Source organism: Callithrix jacchus, chromosome 12 (assembly GCF_049354715.1).
Source record: "Callithrix jacchus isolate 240 chromosome 12, calJac240_pri, whole genome shotgun sequence".
NCBI lineage: Eukaryota > Metazoa > Chordata > Mammalia > Primates > Cebidae > Callithrix > Callithrix jacchus.
In genome coordinates this window covers 92,767,656-92,794,756 of record NC_133513.1, presented here as the reverse complement: position 1 = coordinate 92,794,756, position 27,101 = coordinate 92,767,656, and the positions used below count along the sequence as shown (strand labels likewise).

General features: G+C 44.3%; 1 protein-coding gene across 4 annotated transcripts in view; it reads right to left on the bottom strand.

The window, feature by feature from the left end:
- Positions 1-202: 202 nt before the first annotated feature.
- Positions 203-27,101, bottom strand: part of ABCC2 (ATP binding cassette subfamily C member 2) — a 66,475-nt gene continuing 39,576 nt past the window's right edge. For 2 of the 4 annotated variants that reach the window (XM_078346244.1, XM_078346242.1), the window contains 13 exons: positions 25,910-26,036; positions 25,485-25,620; positions 24,515-24,734; positions 24,214-24,368; positions 21,288-21,443; positions 19,505-19,704; positions 17,371-17,497; positions 15,621-15,722; positions 15,051-15,194; positions 13,766-13,924; positions 12,249-12,415; positions 7,882-8,076; positions 203-386 (listed from right to left, as the gene is read on the bottom strand). In XM_078346244.1, coding sequence (XP_078202370.1) covers positions 218-386; positions 7,882-8,076; positions 12,249-12,415; positions 13,766-13,924; positions 15,051-15,194; positions 15,621-15,722; positions 17,371-17,497; positions 19,505-19,704; positions 21,288-21,443; positions 24,214-24,368; positions 24,515-24,734; positions 25,485-25,620; positions 25,910-26,036 — 2,057 coding nt within the window. In that variant the 3' untranslated portion in view covers positions 203-217. Of the gene's footprint in view, positions 387-5,820; positions 6,871-7,881; positions 8,077-12,248; positions 12,416-13,765; positions 13,925-15,050; positions 15,195-15,620; positions 15,723-17,370; positions 17,498-19,504; positions 19,705-21,287; positions 21,444-24,213; positions 24,369-24,514; positions 24,735-25,484; positions 25,621-25,909; positions 26,037-27,101 lie in introns of those variants that run through there. The other 2 variants (XM_002807458.7, XM_078346243.1) reach the window with 1 other exon arrangement.

The following is a 27,101-nucleotide window of genomic DNA, read 5'->3' as shown; positions in this document are numbered from 1 at the left end:
GGGAGCAAGCCTCTGTCAGAGTCGCAGCAATGGGTTCATTCAGAAAACATTTCTGGGGAACAGGCAGGTGTGAGACCCTGCAGCCCCCTTGACAGGTCTGTAGATGGAGCAGGACCACCGCACAGACCGGTGCCTGTGAGCATTGCAACCTCACCCGAGCATTTCCCACAGCAACCACCCCAAAGATCCAGGGCTTTTAAAGTCAAGGGCTGGTTCCTCACGGAGGCTCCAGGGGAGAGTTCGTTTCCTTACCTTTTCCTACTCCTAAGGTCTGCATGTCTCGGCTTGTGTCCACTCCCTCCATCTTCAAAGCCAGCAGCGTGACCCCCTCAACCGTCTCTTTCCGTCCGTCATCACGGCAGCTTCTCACGCCTGCTGTCCTGCCTCTTTTATAAGAACGCTGTGATTACATTGAGCCCAGCTGGCCAATCCAAGGTACTCTCCCCATCTGAAGACCCTTAACTCAATCACATCAGTTAAAGTCCTTTTTTTCCAGGGAAGGTGGCATATCACAGGCTTTGAAAATTAAGATATGGACATCTTTGAGGACCATTATTCTATCACAGGTCAGAAGCCACAAGACATTTTAAAGACAAATAGTCTTTTTGAGAATGCAGTCATGACCCAGTCCAGACTACACTGGTAGCTCTAGAGCAGTGGTCAGCAAACCTGTTCTTTAAAGGGCCAGCTAGTACATATTTTAGGCTTGTGGGCCAATTCCTCAACTCTGTATTGTAACATGAAAGCAGGCATAGATGACAAAGAAACGAAGGAGCCTGGCTATGTTCCAATAAAACTTTATTTGCAAAAACAGGTAGCAGGCCAAATTTGGCCCTAGAGCCATGCCCCTATTCTAAGTCCAACTAAAAGAATTCTGTTCAACCATTAACATTGGAGTCAAGTATGCAGAGAATTAGACTGTTATGTAAAGGAGAATGAAAAGCTGGCCAGAGAGTAATTAGTTTACAGATTGGACCTAATAATTGTGTCAACCAGGCAAATATTTATTAGACCACAAGGTGCCTTTATGATACCAGAATGCAAACCCTGACAAACCAGACCACAAGTTACCTGCAGATGAGCTCTCAAAAAGAAGCCAGTCAGGCAAAGATACTGTTTAGCACCAGGTGTCATGAGCAATACCTGTGACCAGAGCTAATAGTACAACCGGTGAACAACACCACAGTCTCTTGACAACCAAGTTGTTTCCCAAAGAATGAGTGTCTGCAGCAAGTTTGTCTAACTCATGGCCTATGGGCCGCATGTGGCTCATGGCTTTGAATGTGGCTCAACACAAATTTGGATAATTTCTTAAAACATTTTCAGATTTTTTTCTGCAATTTTATTCATTTTTATTTTTATTTTTTAGCTCGTCAGCTATCATTAGTGTTAATGTGTTTTACGTGTGGCCCAAGACAATTCTTCCCAGGGAAGCCAAAAGATTGGACACTCCTGGTCTACAGGCTTGAGCAGGAAGTAATTGTCCCAAAGATGACTGCCAAGGAACAGGGCAGATGGATCTGAAATCCGTGATCACGTTTGTCAGGCATAATTGCCAAATGGATATCATGAGAGAACCAAGAGGATTAATCAAGAGATTACCAATGTGGTGACCAAGGCCTGATTGTTTGTTAGAATTGAAGAAGGAGCTCTATTCTTTTTTTTTTCTTTTTTTGTGAGATGGAGTTTCGCTCTTGTTACTCAGGCTGGAGTGCAATAGCACGATCCCGGCTCACCGCAACCTCTACCTCCTGAGTTCAAGCAATTCTCCTACCTCAGCCTTTGGAGTAGCTGGGACTACAAGCACGCGCCACCATGCCCAGCTACTTTTCGTATTTTTAGTAGAGACGGGGTTTCACCTTGTTGACCAGGATGGTCTCGATCTCTTGACCTCGTGATCCACCTGCCTCAGCCTCCCAGAGTGCTGGGATTATAGGTGTGAGCCACTGCACCCGGCCCAGAAGGAGCTCTATTCTAGTCCGTTTTCAAAATTCAGTAAGAATCAAACTAGCCTAGTTTTTCTTTTCTTCCTAAAACTCTATTTTTATGTTCATTTACCTTAAAGAAACACTGCCATACATATATTCCCAGTCTGGTCTCAAACTCCTGAGCTCAAACGATCCTTCTGCCTAGGCCTCCCAAAGTGTTGGGGTTACAGATGTCAGCCACTGCACTCAGCCATTTCTTTTTTCTACTTTTTCCACAAATAATTGCTTTTTATATTGTAACAGTTAAATTCTACAGCATAACCAACTACTTGCATATGAAATTAAAAGGAAGGCTATGACAATGGGTACTTTTTACAGCCAATTGCTTCTTGCACTTTTACAATCTTTTACTTAGGGTATTTTTTTTCTTTTTTGGAGACAGAGTCCCACTCTGTCGCCCAGGCTGGAATGGAGTGGTGTGATCTCAGCTCACTGCAGCTTTAACCTCCTGGGCTCAAGCAATCCTTCCACCTCAGCCTCCTGAGTAGCTGGGACTACAGGCGCACACCACTACACCTGGCTAACTTTCTGTATTTTTTTTTTGTAGAGAGGGGTCTTGCCTTGTTGCTCAGGCTGGTCTTGAACTCTGGGGCTCAAGCGATCCCAGGCCTCCCAAAGTGCTGGGATTACAGGTGTGAGTCACTGTGCTTGGCCTACTTATGGTATTTTTGAACAATATGAAATAGGAAACCTTCTGAACAATATGAACAATATGAAACCTTTCAAAAAACCAGTCTAGTGTCCATGTGGAAGACTAAACTCAGAGCAGAATACAGTCTTTGCCAATTAAATCTAAGTTGCAGTTTAGAGATTTAAATATCAATGTTTGTACAATACTGTTTGCTAATTCTAAAGTAAATTCATGATCAGTATGCGCTTGTGGTTAAATGTATTCTCATTCTATTATATAAACAAAACAAATTAATTCTGAGGATGTTTCCAAAATTTTTGGCAAAAATTATTCTGCCAAAAATGTAGGCCTGATGGTTTATTCTTTATATTCTTATAGACTTATTCTTCCTGTTGTGCCAATGTGTCAGTGCAAAATTAGTTTGTTTTCTTTCACTCCGTTTATTGCTTCTGCAAAAGGGGACGCTGTTCAGCTGGTGTTGGTGTTGGGCTTGATGACACTGGTTCTGTGACTGTTGAAAAACTGCAAACTGAAATCTATGTGGCTACTTGTGAGAACTGCTGCTGCAGAGAAACTGTCAGAGTGATGCCAATAGCAACAGAGCCAATAGAAAGAAGTACATTTTCTTCCTCACCAGCATCCAGTGTCCCTCCAGCGCCTCCTATTGTCAGAACTTAATAGGAATAGTTGGCAAAGCAGAAATGAAATGTTTAAGCCCCACCCCAGCATCACAGAGCAAAATCTAAAAGGGTAAATTTGAAACTGAGCCACAGTAGCTTAACAATGGGCATAGGCTCATTTACTGCTGAAATGTTATGATTCCATGCATCCGGAAGAACTGGGAAGGGCACGGAAAGTAAGTGCCCAAAACATTGGTGAAAACAGTGAGGCCGTGGTGGAATTTGGGAATGTATAGTTTTAGGTAGTTATCTAAAATTGTCTCTGATATGGTTAAGTGAAATAAAGCCTACAAAAGGGATATTAATTAGGCCACAATGGAAAGTAAACTTTATTTAGTTTATATTAGCTTTTCTTTGAGATGGAGTCTTGCTCTGTCACTTAGGAGTATGGTACTATCTCAGCTCACTGCAAATTCTGCCTCCCAGGTTCAAGTGATTCTCCTGCCCTCAGACTCCTATCTGTGATTACAGGTGTGTACCACCATGCTTGGCTAATTTTTGTATTTTTAGTAGAGATGGGGTTTCACCATGTTGGCCAGGCTGGTCTTGAACTCCTGACCTCATGTGATCCCTCCACTTTGGCCTCCCAAAGTGCTGGGATTACAGGTGTGAGCCACCGCCCCAGCCTAGATAGCTTTTCAAAAATTTTTGGCACAGTATCAGACATTTAATGGAAGTTAAATAAATAAGTGATGGTTGTTTATCTTCAAAGTTCTCTGGTAATAAGTATACCAACATCAGCCTGGACCATTTTATTTGAGAAACAAATTGAGAAAGTATCAGCCGAGTGTGGTAGCTCACACCTGTAATGCAAGCAGTTTGGAGGCCAAGGCGGGCAGATCACCTGAGGTCAGGAGTTCAAGACCAGCCTGACCAACATGGTGAAACCCCATCTTTTAAAAAAAAAGAGAGAGAGAAAGTATCAGCCTTCTCCTTCAGTTTCACTTTTATCCTGGTGCTTTACCTAGCTTGCATTTCTCTGGCTTCTGCAGTCACATAAACAGTTCCTTTGTTTTCAAAGTTCCTCCTGCTCCTCCAAATGCTATATGTCTAAACACTCGTTTAAGAAGCAAATTGGAAAGTTATATGTATGGAATATGCTTTCAAAGCAGACACTAAAAAAAAATTTTTTTTAAGCCACTTAAAAAAAGAAAAAAGAGCACTGTTTTCTGAAATTCTAATGATCAGAAAGAATAGATGGTGAAAACGTGGTAGCTACCTGGCAGTGAAATAGCCGAGAAAAAGAGATAAGGGAAGTGATGATAATGATGACGATACTGGATTAAAAGAGCAACGCAGACTGGAAAAGCAGGAAAAAAAAACAAAGATCAATAGCAGAGATAAAGGACATGACTTAGCTCTTACAGAGATTTACAGGTATTGTATTAATCTTAACATGCTATTTTTTTTCCACAAATAGGATGCATTTTTACCAACAATGCATGCCAGAGTTTAACTGGCAGTATCCTTTCTTCTTGGTACAGAAAATAATAAGTATTTTACAATTGATGGCATCTTAGATTAATATACGCTAATCTGCAATTTATAGGAGCTACATTTCATGTGCCTAAGCAGGTATAGATCTGAAAATCTAGCTGTAAAATTAGCCAACAATTATAGAATATTTACAATGTACTAGACCTAGTTTGCAGAATTAGGGAGGGGATTCCCCATGAATAGTGATCCCCCAACCAGCCAACACTTCCATATTTATACAACTTTGTTGACTACCATCTATGCTGTGATTCAAAGTCTAATTCACAGGGCTATGTGTGGGAGGCACACAAGTTTATCATACAAATGAGACAATTTGTGTGTGAAGGGGGAAACTATTATTATTTTGGAAAACAGACACAACCCATAATTATTCAGGGCAAGCCAGAGGTATGCTTGCAATAGCTATATGCCCTTCCTTTCGGAAGTTTAATGCTGAGCACCTCACTAAACAGACAGTGAAATGCTGAATAAATTAAAAAACTTTATCATTCCATCACTGAAATGGAGGTAAAGTATATGAAGGATGCAAAATAACATGACACAAAAGGCCCTAGGAGGTAAAGAAGGCCCAAAGCTTAGGCTGGCTTCTGAAATCTGCTGCCCAGGAGATCTTAAACTTTCACTTTGTTGATAATGTAGGATGCTAAGGCAAGAGATAAAGCCAAGGTCTGCCATGGTGCAGACTAAAACCCTCTGATGAACCTGTGTCATGGAAGGGTTATACCTGCAATGTACAAGTAAAGAGGGTTAGATCCTGCTGTGCAGAATGCAGAGGGAGTCCACACAACAAGAGCCCCTCGCCTATCTTCAACCTATCACTCTCCCTTGAGAATCTGTAAATCACAAGCTGGCCTTGTACAGGATTGTGGCCTGAAGTTTCACTGTGTGGTTTGAAACCCCTTAGTGAAGAATTTCATTCAAAGAGGTTCTGGGTAATGCTCCAGGCAACAGGCTAAAGCGTTCCCAATTCCCTTAGGAGGAACTCATGGTCTATTTAGGCCTTAAAGAATATCCACAGGTAAAGTTTTAAGGAGAATGAGCTTATAATAAAAATGCACAAGACATACAAGGAAATAAAATACCATGAATAAAAACCAACAGAAACAACAGATAAAGAATCCAGACATTGGAATTATCAGACATAATATTTAAAAGATGATTGGAAATACAAATACCCCAAAAACATGAAAATATATTCATCCTCAATAGACACCAGGGAAATACAAATGAAATTCCCTGTGATACATCAATTCATATTCATCAGATTGACAGCAATGTTTTCAGTTGGCATTACCAGTTTGGCATCAGCTAGTTTTAGTGCATGTAAACGTGCACATCCTCCATTCCTAGATTACTCTAGAGAAACTCTTACATATGTGCCAGGAGATGTAGACCAGAATGTCCATAGTAGTATTGTTTATAATTTTTAAAATCCTGAGAATGCTAATGATCTCAAATACTAAAAGTGATAAATTATAGTATATTTATACAATGCCAGACTGCAGAGCAGTGAAAAAAAATAACACACCTATTTGCATCACTATGGATGAATCTCAAATATACTATTGAACAAAAGAATCAAGTCATAGAACACATGGATGAGTCAGTCCATTTACATAAGTAAAAAAAGGTACACGTTGTTTAAAGATAGCTCCAAAGGTGATAAAACAGAAATGAAAGGCAAGAGAACAATTATCATGAAATTCAGGACAGTGGTTGTCCCTGGGAAGGTGGGTAGCAAGGAAGTATGACTGAGGTAGATAATTGAGGGATTTCTCAGGCACCTGGTGATATTAATCTAGGTAGTAGGTTCATGGGTGTTCACCTATCCTTCTTCTTTAAAATGTACATTTTAGATACACTTTTGTATGTATTCTGTATTTCACAAAAAAACAAAGTAAGAAATTATTCTTATAGTCCTTTTTTAACCCATGGGGCCTTCTGCTAAAATTCCGTGCTGTTCACATTCTCAATGCCAGCTTCCTTAGCCATCAAATAAAAGGGTCCCGGGGTTTGCAGCAGTTCTTCAGGGCTGCCGTACTCTACAATCTTCCCATTGTCTAGAACCATTATCCTGAAACAAGGAGGAAAGAAATAAAAGGCTTAGAAAGTAGCATCTCAAGTCTGGGCATTTATAAGAATAACCAGGAAGTTGTGGTATAGTCAGACAAGGCTACGAAGCAGTGAAAATCAATGAGCCACAGCGATGCACATCAACAGGGATGAATTCTGCAAATATTGAACAAAAGAGTCAAGTGATAGAAGACTAAAGGCAGTATGAGTTCATTTACATGAGTTTTTAAAAGTAGTACACATTGTTTAAGGATAGATTGGTTTACAAAGGGTGCCTATCATCCCCAAACAGCTTTCTAAGATCACTGACTTTTGAATGTAATATGACACAGCTGGAAGGAATAGAAAGTTTCTAGCTATTTTACAGAGCAGCAGCTGAGGCTCAGAACGGTTGGGAAGGTCTACAGTCAACAACTGCCACTCACGGCTTGAGCTTCCACCTCCCTACACCCAGTTAATTCTTACAACACCCAGTTTCCTATTTTACCCTCGAGATATGAATAGTTCCCTTTATCCTATTCGCTTTCATTAACTTGATATAAAATTTTGGACAGATTACCTGACATCTCTACGTCTCAGTTTTTATTTATTTATTTATTTTTGAGATGGAGTTTTGCTCTTGTTGCCCAGGCTGCAGTGCAGTGGTGTGATCTCAGCTCACTACAACCTCCGGCTCCTGGGTTCAAGCACCTCTCCTGCCTCAGCCTCGTGAGTAACTGGGATTACAGGCATGTGACACCATGCCTGGCTAATTTTGTATTTTTAGTAGAGATGGGGTTTCTCCACATTGGACAGGCTGGTCTCGAACTCCTGACCTCAGATGGTCCACCTGCCTCAGTCTCCCAAAGTGCTGAAATTACAGGCATGAGCCACCGCGCCCAGCCTCAATTTCTTCATCAGTAATATGGTGATGGTGGTGAACTCTTCTGCTGCCAGGTGTTTCCCAGCTGACACTGTTACTGTGGAGCAAGGGTTAAGCCGTATGTGTCAAGCTCTGTCCCCCTCTACTTACTTGTCGCTGTCCATGATGGTGTGCAGCCTGTGGGCAATGGTGATCACTGTGCAGTGGGCAAACTCATTTTGGATGGTTGTCTGAATGAGGTTATCTGTCTCTAGATCCACCGCAGCAGTGGCCTCATCCAGGACCAGGATCTTGGATTTCCGAAGCAGAGCCCTGCCCAGGCACAGCAGCTGCCTCTGGCCTATGCTGCAGCCAATAGAAGAAGCCATGTGTTAGCTCCCAAGGACCAAGGAAAGATGCAGGGCAGGGGGACCATTTTCATGTTCCAGATCAGACTTTCAAAACTCCCACTCCAAAATTCCCCTGGAACGTTTGGGCCTCCTCAACTAGCTGTTCGTTGCTATTGTGGGCATCGTTTTTCAAACTTTTCCAATTGAAACCCAACCCCAAGTACTTAATTAAAAAGTCATATTTCGGCCAGGAGCAGTGGCTCAGGCCTGTAATCCCAGCACTTTAAAGTAGGCGGATCATGAAGTCAAGAGATTGAGACTATCCTGGCCAACCTGGTGAAACCCTGTCTCTATTAAAAGTAGAAAAATTAGCTGGGTGTGGTGGCACGTGCCTGTAGTCCCAGCTACTCAGGAGGCTGAGGCAGGAGAATCACTTGAACCCAGGAGGTGGAGGTTGCAGTGAGCTGAGCTCCACCATTGCACTCCAGCCTGGCAACAGAGCAAGACTGCCTCAAAAAAAAAAAAAAAAAAAAAGTCATATTTCTGGGCCCCTGCTTACTCCATCAGAGTGGGGAGGAGCCTAAAAACGTGCCTTTTTCCTAAGCATTTCAGGCCATTTTTACATTTAAACAAGTTTGGAAAACACTGGCCCAGGTACAATGCTTCTTTACATTTGGTTACAGTGGTATCAACATTTCCAAAACAACATGAATATCGCCGTTTACTTTAGCAGTATTTGACCTGAAACCATTAATATAGGGTGACACTACACCAGAATGCCCCAATGGCATTTCTTTGTGGCCGTAGCAAATTCATTTATTATTTTAATGTGTAATTCTAGTCTCAAGGCTAATTATTTGTTCAAGCCCTTCTGCCTTGATTAGAGATGAAGCTCTCTAATGAACATGATGTCTTGGTGTGAGATGCAATGTATGTGGAATTCAAATATGCTTGTAAAATGCAAATAGCTTTAATTTGCTAAAAGCCTGTAATGAAGGCTGGACCTCTTACTTACATAAAGAAGCTTTGGGAAATGATGTGAAGGAAATATTCAGGAATTTGCTAATTGCTCTTTCCTGCTGTGGCCATTAGGGAACATATTAAACAGGGGGTGGCTAAAGTTCTGTAATTCTCTGTAAGAAAATTTCTGCAGGAGATGAGAAGTAACCCAAGATGAACTTCTAGCTTTCTCCTGTAATGTAATTTTCAGAGACACTGAAAAATGATTTGCTTAGCCTGCACCAAACTCATGCCTGGCCCAAAGTGTAATGTATACTTCAGACTTTAACAGACTATTACTGAGGCCCCCCGTTGGCTTTCAGCTGCTCCCTCCAAGGTGAACTTACCATCATTCAACAGAGAAATGTATGTTTTAGTCCCCCAGTCCAAGTTTGAAACTCAGATCTGAAAGGAGCTTGGTGAGGAGAAAGATGGCATGAATTTTTTTTTTTGAGATGGAGTTTTGTTCTTGTTGCCCAGGCTGGAGTGCAATGGTGCAATCTCCGCTCACTGCAACCTCCGCCTCCTTCAAGTGATTCTCCTGCCTCACCCTCCTGAGTAGCTGGGATTTCAGGCATGTACCACCATGTCCAGCTAATTTTGTATTTTTAGTAGAGATGGGGTTTCTCCATGTTACCCAGGCTGGTCTCGAACTCCTAACCTCAGGTGATACCCCCCCCGCTGCCTCGGCCTCCCAAAGTGTTGAGATTACAGGCATAAACCACAGTGCCCAGCCTATGATTTTTGTTTTTACAATCCAGAAGTGTGAAGGCCTCCCATTGCACCCTACCATAGCGTCCCATGTGTCCCCTCTGTAGCACAGACTGTGCTAGCATTTACTCACACAGGTCTGTCTTCATTATGCTGTAAGTGCTGGAAGTCAGGGCTATGTCTCTGTTTGCCTCTCTATTTTCAGTGCCTGGCACATAGTAGGTGTTATTATATTTTTGCTGACTGAGTGTTTGAATGATCTTTTACACTGGCCTAAAGACCTACTTAAGTCCTGCTAGTTCCTAGATCTGTTGTGGAGGGAAAGTAAACTGATGATGTTCTTCACCAGGGCTTGCAAGTGTTCCCTGGGGCTATACACGGAAATCGCCTGGGTCCCCGATTCAATTGGTCTACAGTTTAGGCACTGGGAGCTTTAAAGCTTCCTGGGTGATTTTAGCTTGTAGCCTAGTTAATCACAACACTCTAGGCAGTGCTTCTCAAGTGGGATGTGCACACAAATCACCTGGGAATCTTGCTAAAATGCAGATTCTGTTGAGTAGGTCTACCCCTGGAGATTCTGCATGTATAACAAGCTCTCATGTGAAGCCAGAGTGACTCGTCCACAGTTACTGAGCCCTTGCCTGCTTCCTGAGCTTCAACTTGCAAATAACCTATTCTCTGCCTACCGCCATTGAGGCACCTGGGGCAGGAGCAAGACCTGTCCATGAGCAGTGGGCTTTGGCTGAGGGTAGAACTTCAGTGTATAGAAAAACAAAAATGTTACAGGAAAAATGCCAGATCAACTTATTAAGGGACAGGCAAACTGTCCAGAAGTGAACTGTCAACTATATAAAAACGTTTTAGAAAGGTAAAAAGAGCTGTGAAAGCCAAGAGAGTCTTTTGTTGATTTCAGGTGTTTCCACATGCTCTTTCTCAGTGGTTCTCAAACTGGGATGCCCTTAACAGCCTCGTGGGAATCCTTTAAAACTCCCCATGTCAACTGTGCGAGGTGGCTCATGTCTGTAATCCCAGCACTTTGGGAGGCCAAGTCAGGCGATCATGAGGTCAGGCTATTGAGACCACCCTGGCCATGGTGAAACCCCATCTCTGCTAAAAAATACAAAAACTTAGCTGGGCGTGGTGGTGCACCCCTATAGTCCCAGCTACTCAGGAGGCTGAGGCAGGGGAATCACTTGAATCCAGGAGACGGAGATTGCAGGGAGCTGAGATCATGCCACTGCACTCCAGCTTGGCGAAGAGCAAGACTCCATCTCAAAAAAAAAAAAAAAAGAAAGAAAACACAACCAACTCCCCATGTCTAGTGTAGCCTCATACAATTAAATTAGACTCCAGGGTTGGACCAGGAGTGAGACTATTTTCATCCTGATTGTGCACAGCTGAGAGCCTCTGCTTTCTGTGGTTCTCCACAATTGTGGGATGTGTAAGCTCACATTGTATAATGTCATATGAGAAGTACATTTAGTAACAAAGGTTTTCGAGAGGTTTTTCTTTTCTTTTTTTTTTCCCCAAGACGGGGTTTCACCATGTGGGTCAGGCTGGTCTTGAACTCCCGACTTCAGGTGATCTGCCTGCCTTGGCCTCCAAAGTGCTTGGATTACAGGCGTGAACCACCACACCCGGCCTCGAGAGTTTTTTTTTTGAGATAGAGTCTTGCTCTGTCGCCAGGCTAGAGTGCAGTGGCACGATCGCAGCTCACTGCAACCTCCACCTCTCGAGTTCAAGCAATTCTCCTGCCTCAGCCTCCCAAGTAGCTGGGATTGCAGGCGCCCATTACCATGCCTAGCTACTTTTTGTATTTTCAGTAGAGACAGGGTTTCACCGTGTTGACCAGGCTGGTCTCAAACTCCTGACCAAAGGTTATCCACCTGCCTCAGCCTCCCAGAGAGCTGGGATTACGGGCATGAGCCACTGCACCTGGCCAGTTTTTAAGAGTTTTGAACCTTCCTCCCTCCGTCCCTCCTTCCTTGCTCTCACTCTGTCGCCCCAGCTGAAGTGGTACAGTGGCGTGATCTTGGTTAACTGCAAACTCTGCCTCCCAGGTTCAAGCAATTATCTTGCCTTAGTCTCTCAAGTAGCTGGGATTACAGGCACATTCCACCATGCCCAGCTGATTTTTTGTATATTTTTTTATCTTTTTTTTTTTTTTTTTTTTTTTTTTTTAGAAGAGATGGGGTTTCATCATGTTCCTCAGGCTGGTTGTGAACTCCTGAGCTCTGTCAGGCAATCCACTCACCTTGGCCTCCCAAAGTGCTGGGATTACAGGCGTGAGTCACTGCGCCCAGCAAAGCACTTTCACATCTATTTTATCTTGTGAATTCTACAACAGGTTCATTTTATACATCAGGAATTAGACCTGGATGACAATTCTATGCCAGGCATCATCTAACACAGGAACAGGAGGAGTGGTCCCTCACATCCCGTCACTGCATGCAGGGGCAGCAGGCTATGGAGCATTACCTCAGGTTGCCACCGGCCTCCGTTACTTCGTGGGATAAGCCAAGTTGCAGGCTGGCCACGAAAGACTTGAGGTGAGCCAGCTCCAGGGCCTTCCAAATCTCTTCATCTGAGTAGTTGTTGAAAGGGTCAAGATTCATCCTCAGGCTTCCAGAGAACAGGATGGGGTCCTGCAAGTGAAGGGATGAGGGGGCTGTTGGGGCTCATGCCAGAAAAGGACCTTGGAGTTCCTCGGGACTGGGAGAAGGCGATAGGACTGGCCTGAGGTGAATTCCTGAGGCAGGAAGCTGGTTTGTGGTTGAGCTTCCACAAGGTTTTCCCTCCAAAGGCTCAGAGTGGTCACCAGCCAGGGACTAGGCACAAGGTTAAGGGAAGTCCTTGGTTTGTTTTTTGTTTTTGAGACTGAGTCTTACTCCGTTGCCCAGCTGGAGTGCAGTGGCAAGAACATCACTCTCTATAGCCTTGACCTCCTTGGCTCAACTGATCCTCCCACTTCAGCCTCCCAAGTAGCTGGGATCACAGGCACACACCACCACACCCTGCTGATTTCTTTTCTTTTCTTTTTTTTTGAGATGGAGTCTCATGCTTGTTGCCCAGGCTAGAGTGCAATGGCACGATCTCCTGCCACCTCCACCTCCCATGTTCAAGCGATTCTCCTGCCTCAGCCTCCTGAGTAGCTGGGATTACAGGAATGCACCACCACACCCAGCTGATTTCCTTTCCGTTTTTTTGTAGAGAGGGGTTCTTGCCAGGTTGCCTAGGCTGATCTTGAACTTCTGAGCTCCAGTGATTCACCTGCCTCAGTCTCCCAAACCAAAACTCGTGGTTTCAAGGTAGAGTATCCAAGGAGGGTAGAGGAAAGAACAGCACAGCTGCACATGAGAAAATAACACGCTTTTGAAGAGGCTGGAGAAAAGACCGTATTGAACTGAGCAAACACCAGACAGACCAAAACTACCCAGAGAGAAAAACTGGGCTGCAGGGGGTGGAGGAGGAAAGGTTCTGGCTGCCGGGGACTGGAGAGGCCCCATAGCAATCTTTATCTGGTAGGATCCAGAGGAAGCTGAGGGGAAGTCTTTCTTGCTGATGCAGAAGCGTTCCGCTTGCTGGCAGAAACCTGCAGTAAATTCCCTCCTCTATCTTTTAACCATAGCAAATGGGGAGTATAAAGCTTAATGGCGTCAAGCTTCAGCGGCAAAACTGCTAATGCTGATTGCAAAAGTGTTGCAAACTGTGATGGGCTATAGAAATGCTAAATAATCATCTGCTCTACTTGACTTCTGTTGTGTTGCTGCCACCTAGTGATCAGACTCAGGCAGCCACAAATGCGTATTTCCAAACATTTCAAAAACTTCAGTTCTGGAAACGACACGTCCATCCTAGGGAACTAGCTCAGGTATCCTGAGTGGACTGCAGAAATGACAGTGCTGACTGAACAGACATCAAGAATAAGCTGCATCTGTTGCCTTCAGAACAAGCTGCCCACCATGGCATGTGCCCGAGTAAGTTCTAGAGCTCACCTGGGGGATAATGGTCAGCTTCTCTCGAAGGTCGTGGAGCCCAATGGAAGCAATATCTACTCCATCAATGATGATCTGACCACCAGCAGCCTCTAAGATTCTGAAGAGGCAGTTTGTGAGGGATGACTTTCCAGCTCCTGTCCTGCCCACCACACCAATCTGTGAATACAGTTCGCTTATGCATTAGTTCCACACAGAATTCTTGGGGAAAAGCTATTTAGCCTGGGTGTTCACAGTCACAGGTGGTAAGAGGCAGTGATTGGCTATTCCAACTCTAAAACATTAAACTGATTTTGGTTTGGGTGAGGAAAAAGGTACCCAGATGTCAGAAAAATATGTCAAAAATCATTGTTTACTGAGAACTGTAGCCACTGTTTGAAATGGACCTTCTCAGCAGCTGTTGTTATAATTATTCTTGGAAATTATAGATTTTTAAAAAAAATCCTTATTCATGGCAGGTGTGGTGGCTCATGCCTATAATTCCAGCACTTTGGGAGGCCAAGGTGGGCAGATCACCTGAGGCCAGAAGTTCAAGACCAGCCTGGTCAACATGGCGAAACCCCATCTCTACTAAAAATACAAAAAATTAGCAAGGTGTGGTGGCACACACCTGTAGTCCCAGCTACTCAGGAGGCTGAGTCAGGAAAATCACTTGAACCTGGGAAGTAGAGGTTGCAGTGAACCGAGATTGTGCCACTGCACTCCAGCCTGGATGACAGAGCGAGATCCATTTCAAAAAAAAAGAAAAAAAATCCTTGTTTAGAAGTGAAGAGAAGGGAAGGGTCAGGTCTGCCACCAGCTGAGAGCCAGATTCTGATCTGGACCTCAGTGTCTTGCTCATCAGACCCCAAGTCCTCAGAGAACAAGAGCGCCTAAGGAGGGTGCCTGACTTTGAAGGTGCCTAGGAGAACTAGGCCATTCTTCTTTCAGGGACAACCCTTCACCCTGCTATTCTCAACAGTTCATTTGCCAGGCCTGGCACTCCCTTGTTGCCTTCCTGACTTCCTCTCTGCATACTGTGGACCTTACAGGAAAGGGGCCCTGGTCAGCTGGCCAGGAGGAGCTGAGCAGAAGACCTGGCAGCTGCAGTAAGTCTGTGTGATCCCTGACTGCTAACCTTCCCTCTGGTACTGTGTCCCCATACTTCCCCAGGGCAGAGGAAGTGCCCTCACCCTCTCCCTCCATCCAAATGATGAAGGCTCAGGGCCCAGCTGCTCTCCACTCTGCATACAATTATTGTCTGATCACAAGGCCACCCATCCAGGCCTTCCTCCACTCTACCTACCTTCTCCATGCTACTGATGTCACAAGTGATCCCTTTGAGGACCAGATCCAGCTCAGGTCGGTACCGCACTTGGTAGTTGCTAAACTGGATGTTGCCTTTGCTGGGCCAATCTGGTGGAGGCCTCTTATCAGTCACCCAGGGTGCCTGGCAAGGAGACAAGGTGAGAAGTATGCTTTATAAGGTGGCAACTCAGCTGAACGGTTCTCTTAGGCCCCACGTCACAGAACAGGAAAAGGGTAGCAGTGACCCAGCTACCTAATGGCCTCTGCATTTCATAGACTGAACTGCACTTGTACCTTTGGAAGATTCCTTCCTTACTCAGTTAAAGAAAAATTATCACATGAGCTTGTGTTGTAGATCTCCTCAGTATGTTCTAAGACCTGACTTCCCCTAAACCATTTCCTATTCTAAGTTTGAAGAAATAAGGTCTTTTGAGTTACAGGAAAGGAAACTTTAGGGGACCCATTACTAGCCCATATGAAATATGGAGACATTCTAAAGATGCACTCTTGAAGGAGTTGCATGGTTTTTTTTTTGCCTTGTCCCTGGATTTTTCTAATTCCTCCTTACCTCATTTTCCACTTTTGTGTACTCAGTTATTCGCTCAACAGCCACAATGTTGGTCTCTATTTCTGATGTCATCCTCACTAGCCAGTTCAGGGTTTGTGTGATCTACAGAAAAACCAGAAGACTGAAAATCATCTTAGACACGGAAACCAACTCCACTACTCAAACCACAAGGACGATCCAGTGCCTACTTTGTACCCAGCACTGTGCTGGGCTCTACAAGGGAGTAAGGAAAAGTGTAAGAAAGACAATCCTTGCCTCCTTGGGGAAGGAATCAAGAGCAGGGCATTGAATGGCTGCAGAACAATTAGGTACTCACACAAAGGGCAATGTGAGTGTCTAGTGGTTTGGGTCTAAAGCTGGAATTGGAGAGTCTGGCAACGGGTGCTCAGGCCTCCTGCCTGTATGCCTAGTGCTCTTTGTGAATCAAGGAAAGACATGATCCCGGCCAGGGAATCTGTAGATTACTCAGATGCAAGCTTCTCTCAGGAAAAGACTCAGGAGTTTGCATGTATGCACAGGGAGTTTTTGTTGAGAAAATGGTGGTTAGAGAAAGGGAGCCATAGACAGCAGAGGATAGAATCATGGGGACCCAGAATAACCACTTTGTGTAGATTGAAGCATATGTAGTTGCTGGTTGAGTCATTTTGTTTTGGTTCAATCTAATAGATTCTTATTTGCCTGTCTGTCCTGGGCTAAAAAGCCGAGAAATGGGGGGATGAAAGGGCAGTGGCACAAGGAATGAAATGACTCTAGTGACTAACAAAGTCCTTTTAGGTGCCCTGGCAGGAATTAAACCTTATTAACTTCTTCTTTTTTTTTGAGATGGAATCTTGCTCTGTGGCCCAGGCTGGAGTGCAATGGCATGACCTTGGCTCACTGCAACCTCTGCCTCCTGGGTTCAAGTGATTCTCCTGCCTCAGGGATTACAGGTGCCTGCCACCACACCTGGCTAATCTTTTGTATTTTTAGTAGGGACTGGGTTTTACCATATTGTCCAGGCTAGTCTCAAACTCCTGACTTCAGTTGATCCGCCCGCCTTGGCCTCTCAAAGTGCTGGGTTTACAGGTGTGAGCCACCGCGCCCCACCAGCCTTATAAACTTCTAATGAAAACAGCACTATTCTATAAAGCCCACATATAACTATGCAAATCTCCAAAAATTAGTTCAAAAAGATGGTCAAATGACTCATTTATTGAACAAATATTGATTGAATAGTGACTGTAGTGCCAGCCACTGTCTTAGGTGCTGGAAAAGAACTGTGCCTGCCATGTCTCCCCTAGTCACGCTGGGGCTGCTGCAGTGAGACTCATTCTGTAGTTTATCAGACTCTATGTTCTTTATTAAAATTACCTCCAATTATTCTGTGATCTAAGAAAAATAAACACAGGAGGAGTTTTTTGTTCTAAAAGGCTTTCTGATTACTGCTACATTCTAGAGAAGAAAGTCATTTATTCTCTCTTTTAACTAGAACCAAGCAAAGAGGCAGACAGGGAACAATTAGATCGAAACACATGAAATTGCCTTCTTAAGTCCTAAGGTCAACATTTATGTCCAGTTTTCTAGAGGGCACTCATGTCTATTTAGGAAGAGTAAGGAGCATGTCCATGGGTGAAAGATGGAGCCAGGGTTGGTCTCCGTTAGTCCTTCTGGGGTTAAGAGGGAATCAAGAGCACAGACTCCAGAGTATACTTCAGGCTTAATTTAAAAATAAGCCCACTAACATAACCAAACTCCCAACCTTCAAACTCACATTGAGTGCATTGGACAGAACAAAGCCAACAGTGTCCCCATTTAGTGTATCTCTATAAATAACCATCATCAAGGCCGAAAAGAAGACAATCAGGTTCCCAACCAGCTCCAGGCGAATTGCAAGCCACCTGTGGGGCAACAGAACCAGAGAGTGGGTGTCACTAATCACTTCCTCATCTTAACCAGCATCCTTGGTGTTCATAGAACATTCTCAGAGGGTTTGACTCAATCAGGCTGCACTCTTAGGTGAAGCCTCAATTTGTCTTAGAAACACCATGTATTCCTAAAAGCCTATTGATTTTTTTTTTAAGAAAACAAATTGCATTTTAAAGATCCTAGAGGAGTTTCCTAAATTAAGGGAATTCTATTGTGCAATGTCTCCCAAACTCGCCAAATCATAAGAATCACCTAGAGCAAGGGCAACTGTTAAAATACAATGTTAAAAATTCACGTGGAAAATTCCTGGACCCTTTTCTGATTCAAGGGGCCTAGGATGGGATTCAAGAATCTGCATTTTGTTTTTGTTTTTGTTTTATGAGACAGGGTCTTGCTCTGTCACTAAGGTGAGACTGCAGTGGGATGATTATGATTCACTGCAGCCTTGACCTCCCGGCTCAAGCCATCCTCCCACCTCAACCTCCCAAGAAGCTGGAACTATAGGTGCATGCCACCGCACCCAGCTAATTTGTGTGTGTGTGTGTGTGTCTGTGTGTTTTGGAGAGCCAGGATTTCATCATGTTGCCCAGGCTGGTCTTGAACTCCTGGGTTCACATGACCTGCTTGCCTCAGTCTCCCAAAGTGCTGGGATTACAGGTGTGAGCCACTACTCCTGGCCAAGAATCTGCATTTTGAATGAAAGCTCCAAGTGACTTTTTTTGATCACTTGGGGAAGAAATGCCATAGTGACCACAGGAAAGGTCAATGTGCCCTGTTTGATTTCAGTATTTTTAAAAGAGGAAGAAGCAGAGGGTGAAAGAAAGTTAGATGTGAGTTGCCCACAGGGAGATACACTGGGGTTTTGTAGAGAACTGAAGATTATATATGTATAGACACAGTTTGTAAAAATGGATTCTCCCAAAGAAAATGTATTTAAGCTGGGCGCGGTGGCTCACGCCTGTAATCCCAGCATTTCGGGAGGCTGAGGTGGGCAGATCACCAGGTCAGGAGTTTGAGACAAGTCTGGCCAATATGGTGAAACCATATCTCTACTAAAAACACAAAAAAATTTAGTTGGATGTGGTGGCGCAAGCCTGTAATCTCAGCTACTTGGGAGGCTGATGTAGGAGAATTGCTTGAACCTGCGAGGTGGAGATTGCAGTGAGCCAAGATTGTACCAGTGCACTCCAGCCTAGGTGACAGAGTGAGACTCCATCTTAAAAAAAATGTATTTAAAATGTATGAATAAATATGATACATACTTCACAGTGAAGGTCTAATAAGATTTACTTATATGCCTTTTCCTTCTTGAAAAGTCTCTAAGAAATAAAATATCTTTACAATCCAACTCCTGACCTGTCCATATTCCAAATAATACTGAGCATCATTAGCGCCTCAAGACACTTTGGAAACCACTCAAGAATTTTTCTTCCTGTAAAAGACCTTCCTCTTTCCAGGACATACTGCTTGCCAGGCCAGGGCTTAAGGATGCTGGAGAATAATGCTCACCCTATTCACAGGACAGGAGCTTCCCTTTCTGTCATCAATGGTCTTATCATGACTATGGAGACTCTCACATCCACTCTCAGAAAAGGAAATAGAGGATGTTCAGTTCACCCAGCACTTGTTTGGTACTGGGTTACAAAATGTTCACAAATGTTATTTGACTTCCACCATGAGACAGGTAGAACGCTGTGAGATAGGGCATGTTCTCGTCATTACAAAAACAAAGAAATGGAGATTTTCTTTAGAGAGTTCAAGGCAATTCACCCAGCCTGGTAAATGGCAGACCTGGCATGGGGACCCATTCTCTGACTCCAAAGCTCATCATGCTTTCTTTTCTCCACTTACATAGCACAACAGTGTGTGTGGCCAGAGTGAATTTCATACCACAGGCCATGCTTGCCCTCCCACAGCTAATGTCAAACAGGCAGAACCCCAAAGCACACACATGGGTAAATACCCAGGGGAAGCCTCACCTGTTGGAGGTGATCCAGGAAAAGACACATTTCTGGTTGGTGTCAATCTTCACCTCATTGTGTTGCAGAAATCGCTGCTGGTGCGCAAAGGCACGGATAACTGGCAAACCTGACACAGTCTCGCTGAAGTGAGAGTAGATTGGGGACCTAGTGACAGAGTCCAGACGCCTCAGCTGGCGGGAGGTAGACACATAAAACATCTGGATACAAAAAGGAAACAGTCAGCCAGTCCTGCAGTCATGAGGCATCCTACATCTTCCTCCTTTCTGGCCACAACCTGGCATTCTTCCCCCGATGGCCACAGCTTACATCTGAACAAGACAAAAGACTGCAGTGCTGTATCTGGGAGCAGAATGATGAGAGAGACTCCGAGGAGGAGACCAGTGTGAAGACTGGGGTTGGTGGGGAACAGAGAGGGTGAACATGAGGAGATCATACCCCAGTCTCAGAGCTTTGAGTCTCCAAACCTCCTGAGTTCTGTCAGCCTAACCCACGTCCCCCAGATCTATGTGTATTGTCCATGTGACAGTTTCTGTACTCATTAGAGAGAAGGTCCATGTGACAGTTCCTGTACTTATTAGATATAAGGTCCCCAAAGGGATTTTGTAAAGGCAGCAGGGCCCATGGGGTGTGTAAAGTGGGGATGGGCAGGAAATGGCAAAAAAAAAAAAAAAAGGCATCCCGAGGTTTGGGTAAAAATGGAAGAATCTGGTCAGTTAAGTGACCAAAACTGTGCCTCAGTGGTGTGTGACGGTACAGAGGATTCTGGAGGTATGCAGAGTGCTGAGGTGGTTAGAACTGGAACGAGGTGGAATCTGATGCAGGAAGAACCCCTTTGGCCTGAGGGCAAGGGGGAGTGGAATGGTTCTGTTGTGCTACTAGATTCCATGAGGACTTGTTGAAACTTGGGAAAAGTGGGACATTGGAGAGTCGGGATGCAAAATGTTATACATGGACATACAGACGTTTCTTCCAACAGCCCCGCTTCTTGTTTGTTCGTTTGTTATTAACAGTTAAAAGGCTGCTATGGTGACAGTGTGCCTGGGAACTGCACACAGACACCAGGGGAGCCACCAATCTCAGGCCACAAGGCCACAAGCCCCTGACCACAGTGTCTTCAGAATTGTTTCCCAAGGTGAACAGTTTGCCACAAAAACAGTGGGTGGGACAAGGGTTCCCCCACAGCCTTCCCCTCTCCCATTCATTTTACTGTGGGAATAGGGTTCCTTCCACTAGTTCCAGTTTTCCTGTTAAGCTGCACATTCCCTTGAAGAATACACTGGAATTGAGCCTAAAGTACCCATGGACACCCCAATGAAACTAGAACTTCAACAAAGTAAAAAGATAGACCCAGCTGCTGCTGAGAGACATCTCCAAGCAGCTATGATTGTCCAAAGTCCACCAAGGAAGCACCATAGCATGGCTCTTCTGGAACCGACCTCATCGTCATGGGGATTCTATGGAGCTGCAAGATTGTGTCCAGAGCCAATCTCACAGTAGTCTTGGATCCAAACATAAATCTATCCCACTTAAGCTTCCAGGGAGTGGGAGGTGGACAGCAGTTAGGATGACATTGTCATGAATGGTACACCCATTGATGCTTTCACTTCAGCTTCAGACAGTGGACTGTGGGCTCCTGGGTATGCCAATGTATGACTAAATGGGCAAAGATGCTGGGGGGAGGAATGAGTGACTAGCAATGAACCAAAGAGAAGATTCTCAGGAAAGAGGATGGGCCTTTATAAATAGAGAGGAAGGATGACTTAGCCATTTCCAAACCCACCTGAACAGTTGCATAAATAATGCCAAGAGGAATGATGATGATGGTGAAGACAGGGGTGGCCATGCAGATCATGACAAGGGTGCTGATTATTCCCAGAAAGCATGAAATCCAGGTGCGCAAGGACATAGGCAGGGTGTCATCCACCGTGGAAATATCCTAGGAAAATGATTAGGAGAGACACACTATTATCAAAGTCTTCCTAAGATAGTTTACATCTTCCTAGTTCTAGCATGGAATCTGTTGGATTCTGTGTGTTCCCTGTACTCCTTCATGTAATCATTTCATTGTATTCGTTTGCAGTAGGCTGCACTGCTCACCTCAGTAACCAATTTCATTTCCATAATTTCCTCATTTAGGCCAGGTGCAGTGGCTCACACCTGTAATCTTAGCACTTTGGGAGGCAGAGGAAGGTGGATCACCTGAGGTCGGGAGTTTCAGACCAGCCTGGCTAACAAGGCGAAACCCTGTCTCTACTAAAAATACAAAAATTAGCTGGCCATGGTGGCACACACCTGTAATCCCAGCTACTCAAGAATCTGAGGCAGGAGAATCGCTTGAACCTGGGAAGCAGAGGTTGCAGTGAGCCGAGATCACGCCACTGCACTCTAGCCTGGGTGACAGAGTAAGACTCCATCTCAAAAAAAAAAAAAAATTTCTTCATTTATCAAAATCCCTACAGACAGATAATGGCAGTCATCCTTTACCTTTATCAACAGATTTGGTAAAGGTTTTCATGCTTCTCAGTGAAATTCCCATTTGTCAAATATACTAAACCATTCATAATAATTGTAAGCTAATACAGCCTTTCAAGTAAATTCTTCTCCCATAACTGAGCCAATTCAATTATTCTAACTTTACACAGATCCTAATTCCATTGAGTACCTAGAACAGAGCCTGGCACATAACAGGCATTTGATAAACATTTGCTTGGAGGCTCTAGTCAACAAGGCTCTGTCAACAAGGCCCACCTTCGGATGATACGCAGGAAGTTGTTTCCTCTGCCAGGCATAGAGCACCGAAGGGAAGGAAGCTGGGATTAATGCAAGCCCTGCCTGGACAGTGTTCTAAACAAGGAACCCAGTGGGGACAGATGCGTCTGTTGCCTTTGTGTCATGTGAAATAAATGAACAAATGAGAAAATGAATGAATGAATGGATGGATGGTTTGGAGAACACTCAAGAAGCTTGGTTATATTTTGGGTTGCCCTTGCCCAGATTTCTGAGGATTATATTGATTCTATGATTAGTAATATGTGAGTACCAAAGTGAGTTTAAATTACCTCTGGAATTTCTCAAACTGGATCAGGGATAACGGTCTTCCAAGAAAGCTCTGAATCATGGATGACTCCTGAGTCTAACCTACCTTTCCCAAAGTCATGTAAGTATGCAAATAACTATATCCATAGTTGGCAGAGAAAAGAAATCTTTGCCAGTTATCAGTTCAATGCAAATTACTTTTGACCCTTACCTGGCACAGAGTCTCCATCTTTCCTTCCTTCACTCTATCTCTGCTTAAAGACTCAGCCATTAATTCCAGAGGCCCCTTGTTCAAACTCCCCTTAATAGGCCAGAGCCACCTCCCCAACAAAACTTACTATCTAATTAATGACAGTTTCCTTTTTCATGAAAAAGCAGTCTTCAAACTATGGCTGTAGCCATAGTTTGAAGTAACTCTCAGAAAACCTCTGTGTTCTCTTCCCCAGAAGATCATATACGTGGAAGATCAGCATGGGGAAAACTGTGATCTTTGCAAAATTACGATGAGAAATTTCTCAACCAAAACTGAGTGTTCTTTAGGTTCTAGTAAAGAGCAGAAAGGCCACTGAAGTTGTCGCTGGTGACATCATGCCCACTGGTTCTGCCCCAGAGGAAGGTGACACAGGGAGACCACCTTTCGAAGTGGTCTTCCCGGCCTGCTTTTGAAGCGGTTACTGTGTTCCAGAACCTGGCTGTGGCCTGTGAGCTCTACTTTCTACATCTGCCCCAAGACCAAAAACAAGAGTCCAGAGCTACTCCTCAAGCAGAGGGCTAAAAATTGTGCTGGAGATAGTTACTTATCATTCAGAATTGCCTGATCTCTGTCTCTGTTCCTGAATTCCCATCTCAAATGCATTAAAAAAGCAATGTGTTGGGTCTGGCCGATGGAAGAGAGACATCTATCACCTTCACATTCATTGAGTGCCCCAGTGCCTAGCACAGTACTTGGCTCATAGAAAGTGCTCAATAAACGTTGCTGAATGAATGACTGAATGAATGCCAAGGGTTCCAGGATCTGTAGTAGATGGAAACAATATCTGAGAACTTCTTAAAATCACTGATGGCTCTATTCCATAGTCCAGACAAAATTTACTCATTCTTAAAGCATTCAAGATAGAAGTTTCAGAAATGGAGGCAGAGGCCAAGCAAAGGGTTATCCTACTATCCCTTGTATTTCTTGTCACAGGTAGTGACAATGCTTTTATTTATGTTCTTTTCTCTGCAGAATAATCCTTCTCTCCCTGCTCTACTGCCATCCCTGCCCCCAACCCTCACCATCTCCCTGGCTTGCTTCTATGACTTAAGTCCCACCTTTTCTGACTTTTCCCACCTTTATCACCCAGGCTGGGCCAGAGCCTTTTTTCCTTTGTACTCCCAGACCACCTCTCTCCACATTGTTGTTTCTGGCTTTACTACATTATATTATAATCCTTCACTTCCTTGGCTGTCTTCTTTACTAGGTGTTGGGCTACCTGAAGGGTCAGAGATGTCTATCCCTGAATCTCCAGGATCCTTGTGAGCTCACAGCAGGTACTCAAGACACACTTGCATGTTGAGTGGAGAAAAGAACTGGAACTGGATAGTGTTGTTAGGGGGACATGATAATTCTTCCCTGACAGAAAGATCCTCAGTATATAAACATACCACCTGACAGTCCTTGAGATACTTACGCCGGCAAACCTGTTCACAATCCGGCCTGTGGGTGTTGTATCAAAAAATCTCATGGGTGCTCGAAGGATATTGTTCAGCAGTTGCTTGTGCAAGATATTTGATGCATGGATAAAACCATAGGTACTCCAGAAATGTGCTATGAAAATACATATACCTAAAAATGGAAGCAGTATTGTCAGCACCATGCACAGAAATCCCTGAAGACTTGAGCCCAAGACATAATGGCAAATGCATTCCTCAGTCCAGGAAAAGTACAGGGTTCAGACAGATTCTATAAGATGACATAGCCATCAGACATACCTTGGCTTAATCCCAGAGCTCCGTAGACTCCAACTCTCATGTCCCTCTGAGATGCTGGATAGTTGGTGCCATTGAAGGTTTTAGAGTCACTGGTCCAAGCACTGAGCCAGATATTGGATCCAATAAAAGCCACAGAATTCATCACAAACATAAGGAGGGTGAAGAATATCGAAAACAATCCTATTGCTCGTAGGTACCTCAAGTAGATGGAAAACTTCACCTGCAAAGTCCCCACCTCAATATTAGTAGAACTCCCTAATGGCTTTTGATAAGGAATCGCCTAGAATGCCAAGTACAAGGAGAAGTGGAGTCCCCTGGAAACGTGGGTAGCAGGTAGCAAAATTTGCTAGTCTGTGGTCACCATTTCTGCACCGTGCCAGGAAGGATAATAGAACAATGTTGAAATACAATGTAGGGTTAATAACCATCAGAGCTAAAGGCATTTAAGAGAAGTTATAAAAACAGACTGGGACAAGCCAGGCATGGTAGCATGCCCTGGTAGTCCAGCTACTCAGAAGGCTCAGGTGGGAGGATCTCTTGAACCCGGGTTTTAGTCCAGCCTGGGCAACATGGTAAGACCCTGTCTCTAAAATAAACACACAAAAAATCAGAGTGGAGCAGATGATGGGGTTCTATTGCTGACCTCAAAATTTGTGGTTAAGTTTCATTAATTTGAATTATGTACTCTGGGTCTGAGCTTTCCTGTTCCTCCACACATCAGAATGGAATCAAACACTCATGAGGTGTGGGATGAGGATATTCATGGGAAACATGCCATTCTTTATGGAAATATGATTTGGTAGAAAGCCCATAGCCTCTGCTAACATGTTAGTAATAAATCTGAAGATTTGCAAAGGACAGAGGACATATTGTTCCTGTAAGTATGAATTCAATTTTCATTTAACATTAAACATTTTTGGATTCTAAGCCTTATAATGCCTCAAATGCTACTTTTTTGTGTGGTAGTCACCTTTCCAGTTTCCACGAATTCCTTCTTAATTAGTTTTTGTCCTTTCACTAGTTCTTCATCTTCCTTCAGGCTCTTCACATTCCTAGTTTTCAAGGAGTTTTTCAGGGACTTCGGATGCCTTCCACTGGACCTAGAACTGAGAGAGGAAAGCTTCCCTGAGCATGCAGGTGAATCCCAAGGGGTCTTCTTGCAAGCAGATGTCACAGTCACTCAGCTGGCATCAAAGCGCATTTCAGGGCAGATGACCATGGGAAACTGACACAACCTCAATCTTTCCCCCCAATCCCCTGCTCATACAAGAAACAAAGGAAGAGCTGGGAGTGTCTATGGTGTTAACCCTCACAGGAAAAGCCCAGGAAGAAAAGGAGAAAGATCAAGTGGAAATATGGAGCTGATGAGGGCTGCCAGCTGAATAGATGGCCAACCTCCGGCTAAGCGTTCGATGAAAGCTGTTCTCTCTTCTTATGATTATGGAGGCTGCATCTTCAGGGATCTCTTCCACACTGGATATCAGCCCGTAGTCATCGTCTTCTTCTTCACTGCCATCATGAACTAGGGAGACACACTAGAGGTTAGGGAAATAGCTGCAAAGAGCCCTGTCAGTCCTATGAACAAGGAGAGGGAAGCTGTCTCTGATCTTACTGGTTTCAGCAAGGGATCGCAGATGTACATACAGGATGGAATACTTCATTCCATAAATACTAGTTATTAGTACATCTTGTTATTAAGAAATATCAGGATAAAAGAGAGATGAATTAATATTTCACTGGAAGAGAAAATGGTCAAAAGAGAGAAGAAAATTCCTAGAAACACCCAGATTTCTTTGGAGGAGGAAAGAGCTTTTAAGGATTATGGTAGACAAATAGAAGAGTCACATTCTCAGAACTGACTAAAGAGGTGATTGTAAATTGAAAATGCTCGTCTCTTCCGGTCCTAGGAGCTTTGGGAACCGCGGCTTGGGTGCAGACATGGCCAAGTCCAAGAACCACACCACACACAACCAGTCCCGAAAATGGCACAGAAATGGTATCAAGAAACCCCGATCACAAAGATACGAGTCTCTTAAGGGGGTGGACCCCAAGTTCCTGAGGAACATGCGCTTTGCCAAGAAGCACAACAAGAAGGGCCTAAAGAAGATGCAGGCCAACAATGCCAAGGCCATGAGTGCACGTGCCGAGGCCATCAAGGCCCTCGTAAAGCCCAAGGAGGTTAAGCCCAAGATCCCAAAGGGTGTCAGCCGCAAGCTCGATCGACTTGCCTACATTGCCCACCCCAAGCTTGGGAAGCATGCTTGGGCACGCATTGCCAAGGGGCTCAGGCTCTGCCGGCCAAAGGTCAAGGTCAAGGCCAAGACCAAGTCCAAGGATCAAACCAAGGCCCAGGCTTCAGCTCCAGTTTCAGTTCCAGCTCAGGCTCTCAAAGGTGCCCAGGCCCCTACAAAGGCTTCAGAATAGATATCTTTGTCTGCCAATGTGAGGACAGAAGGACTGGTGTAACTCCCCTGGGGCTGCCATCTGCATGGGGCTGGGGTCCTTCTGTGCTATTTGTACAAATAAACCTGAGGCAGGAAAAAAAAAAAAGAAAGAAAATGCTCATCCACACGTGTAGCTCAGGTGA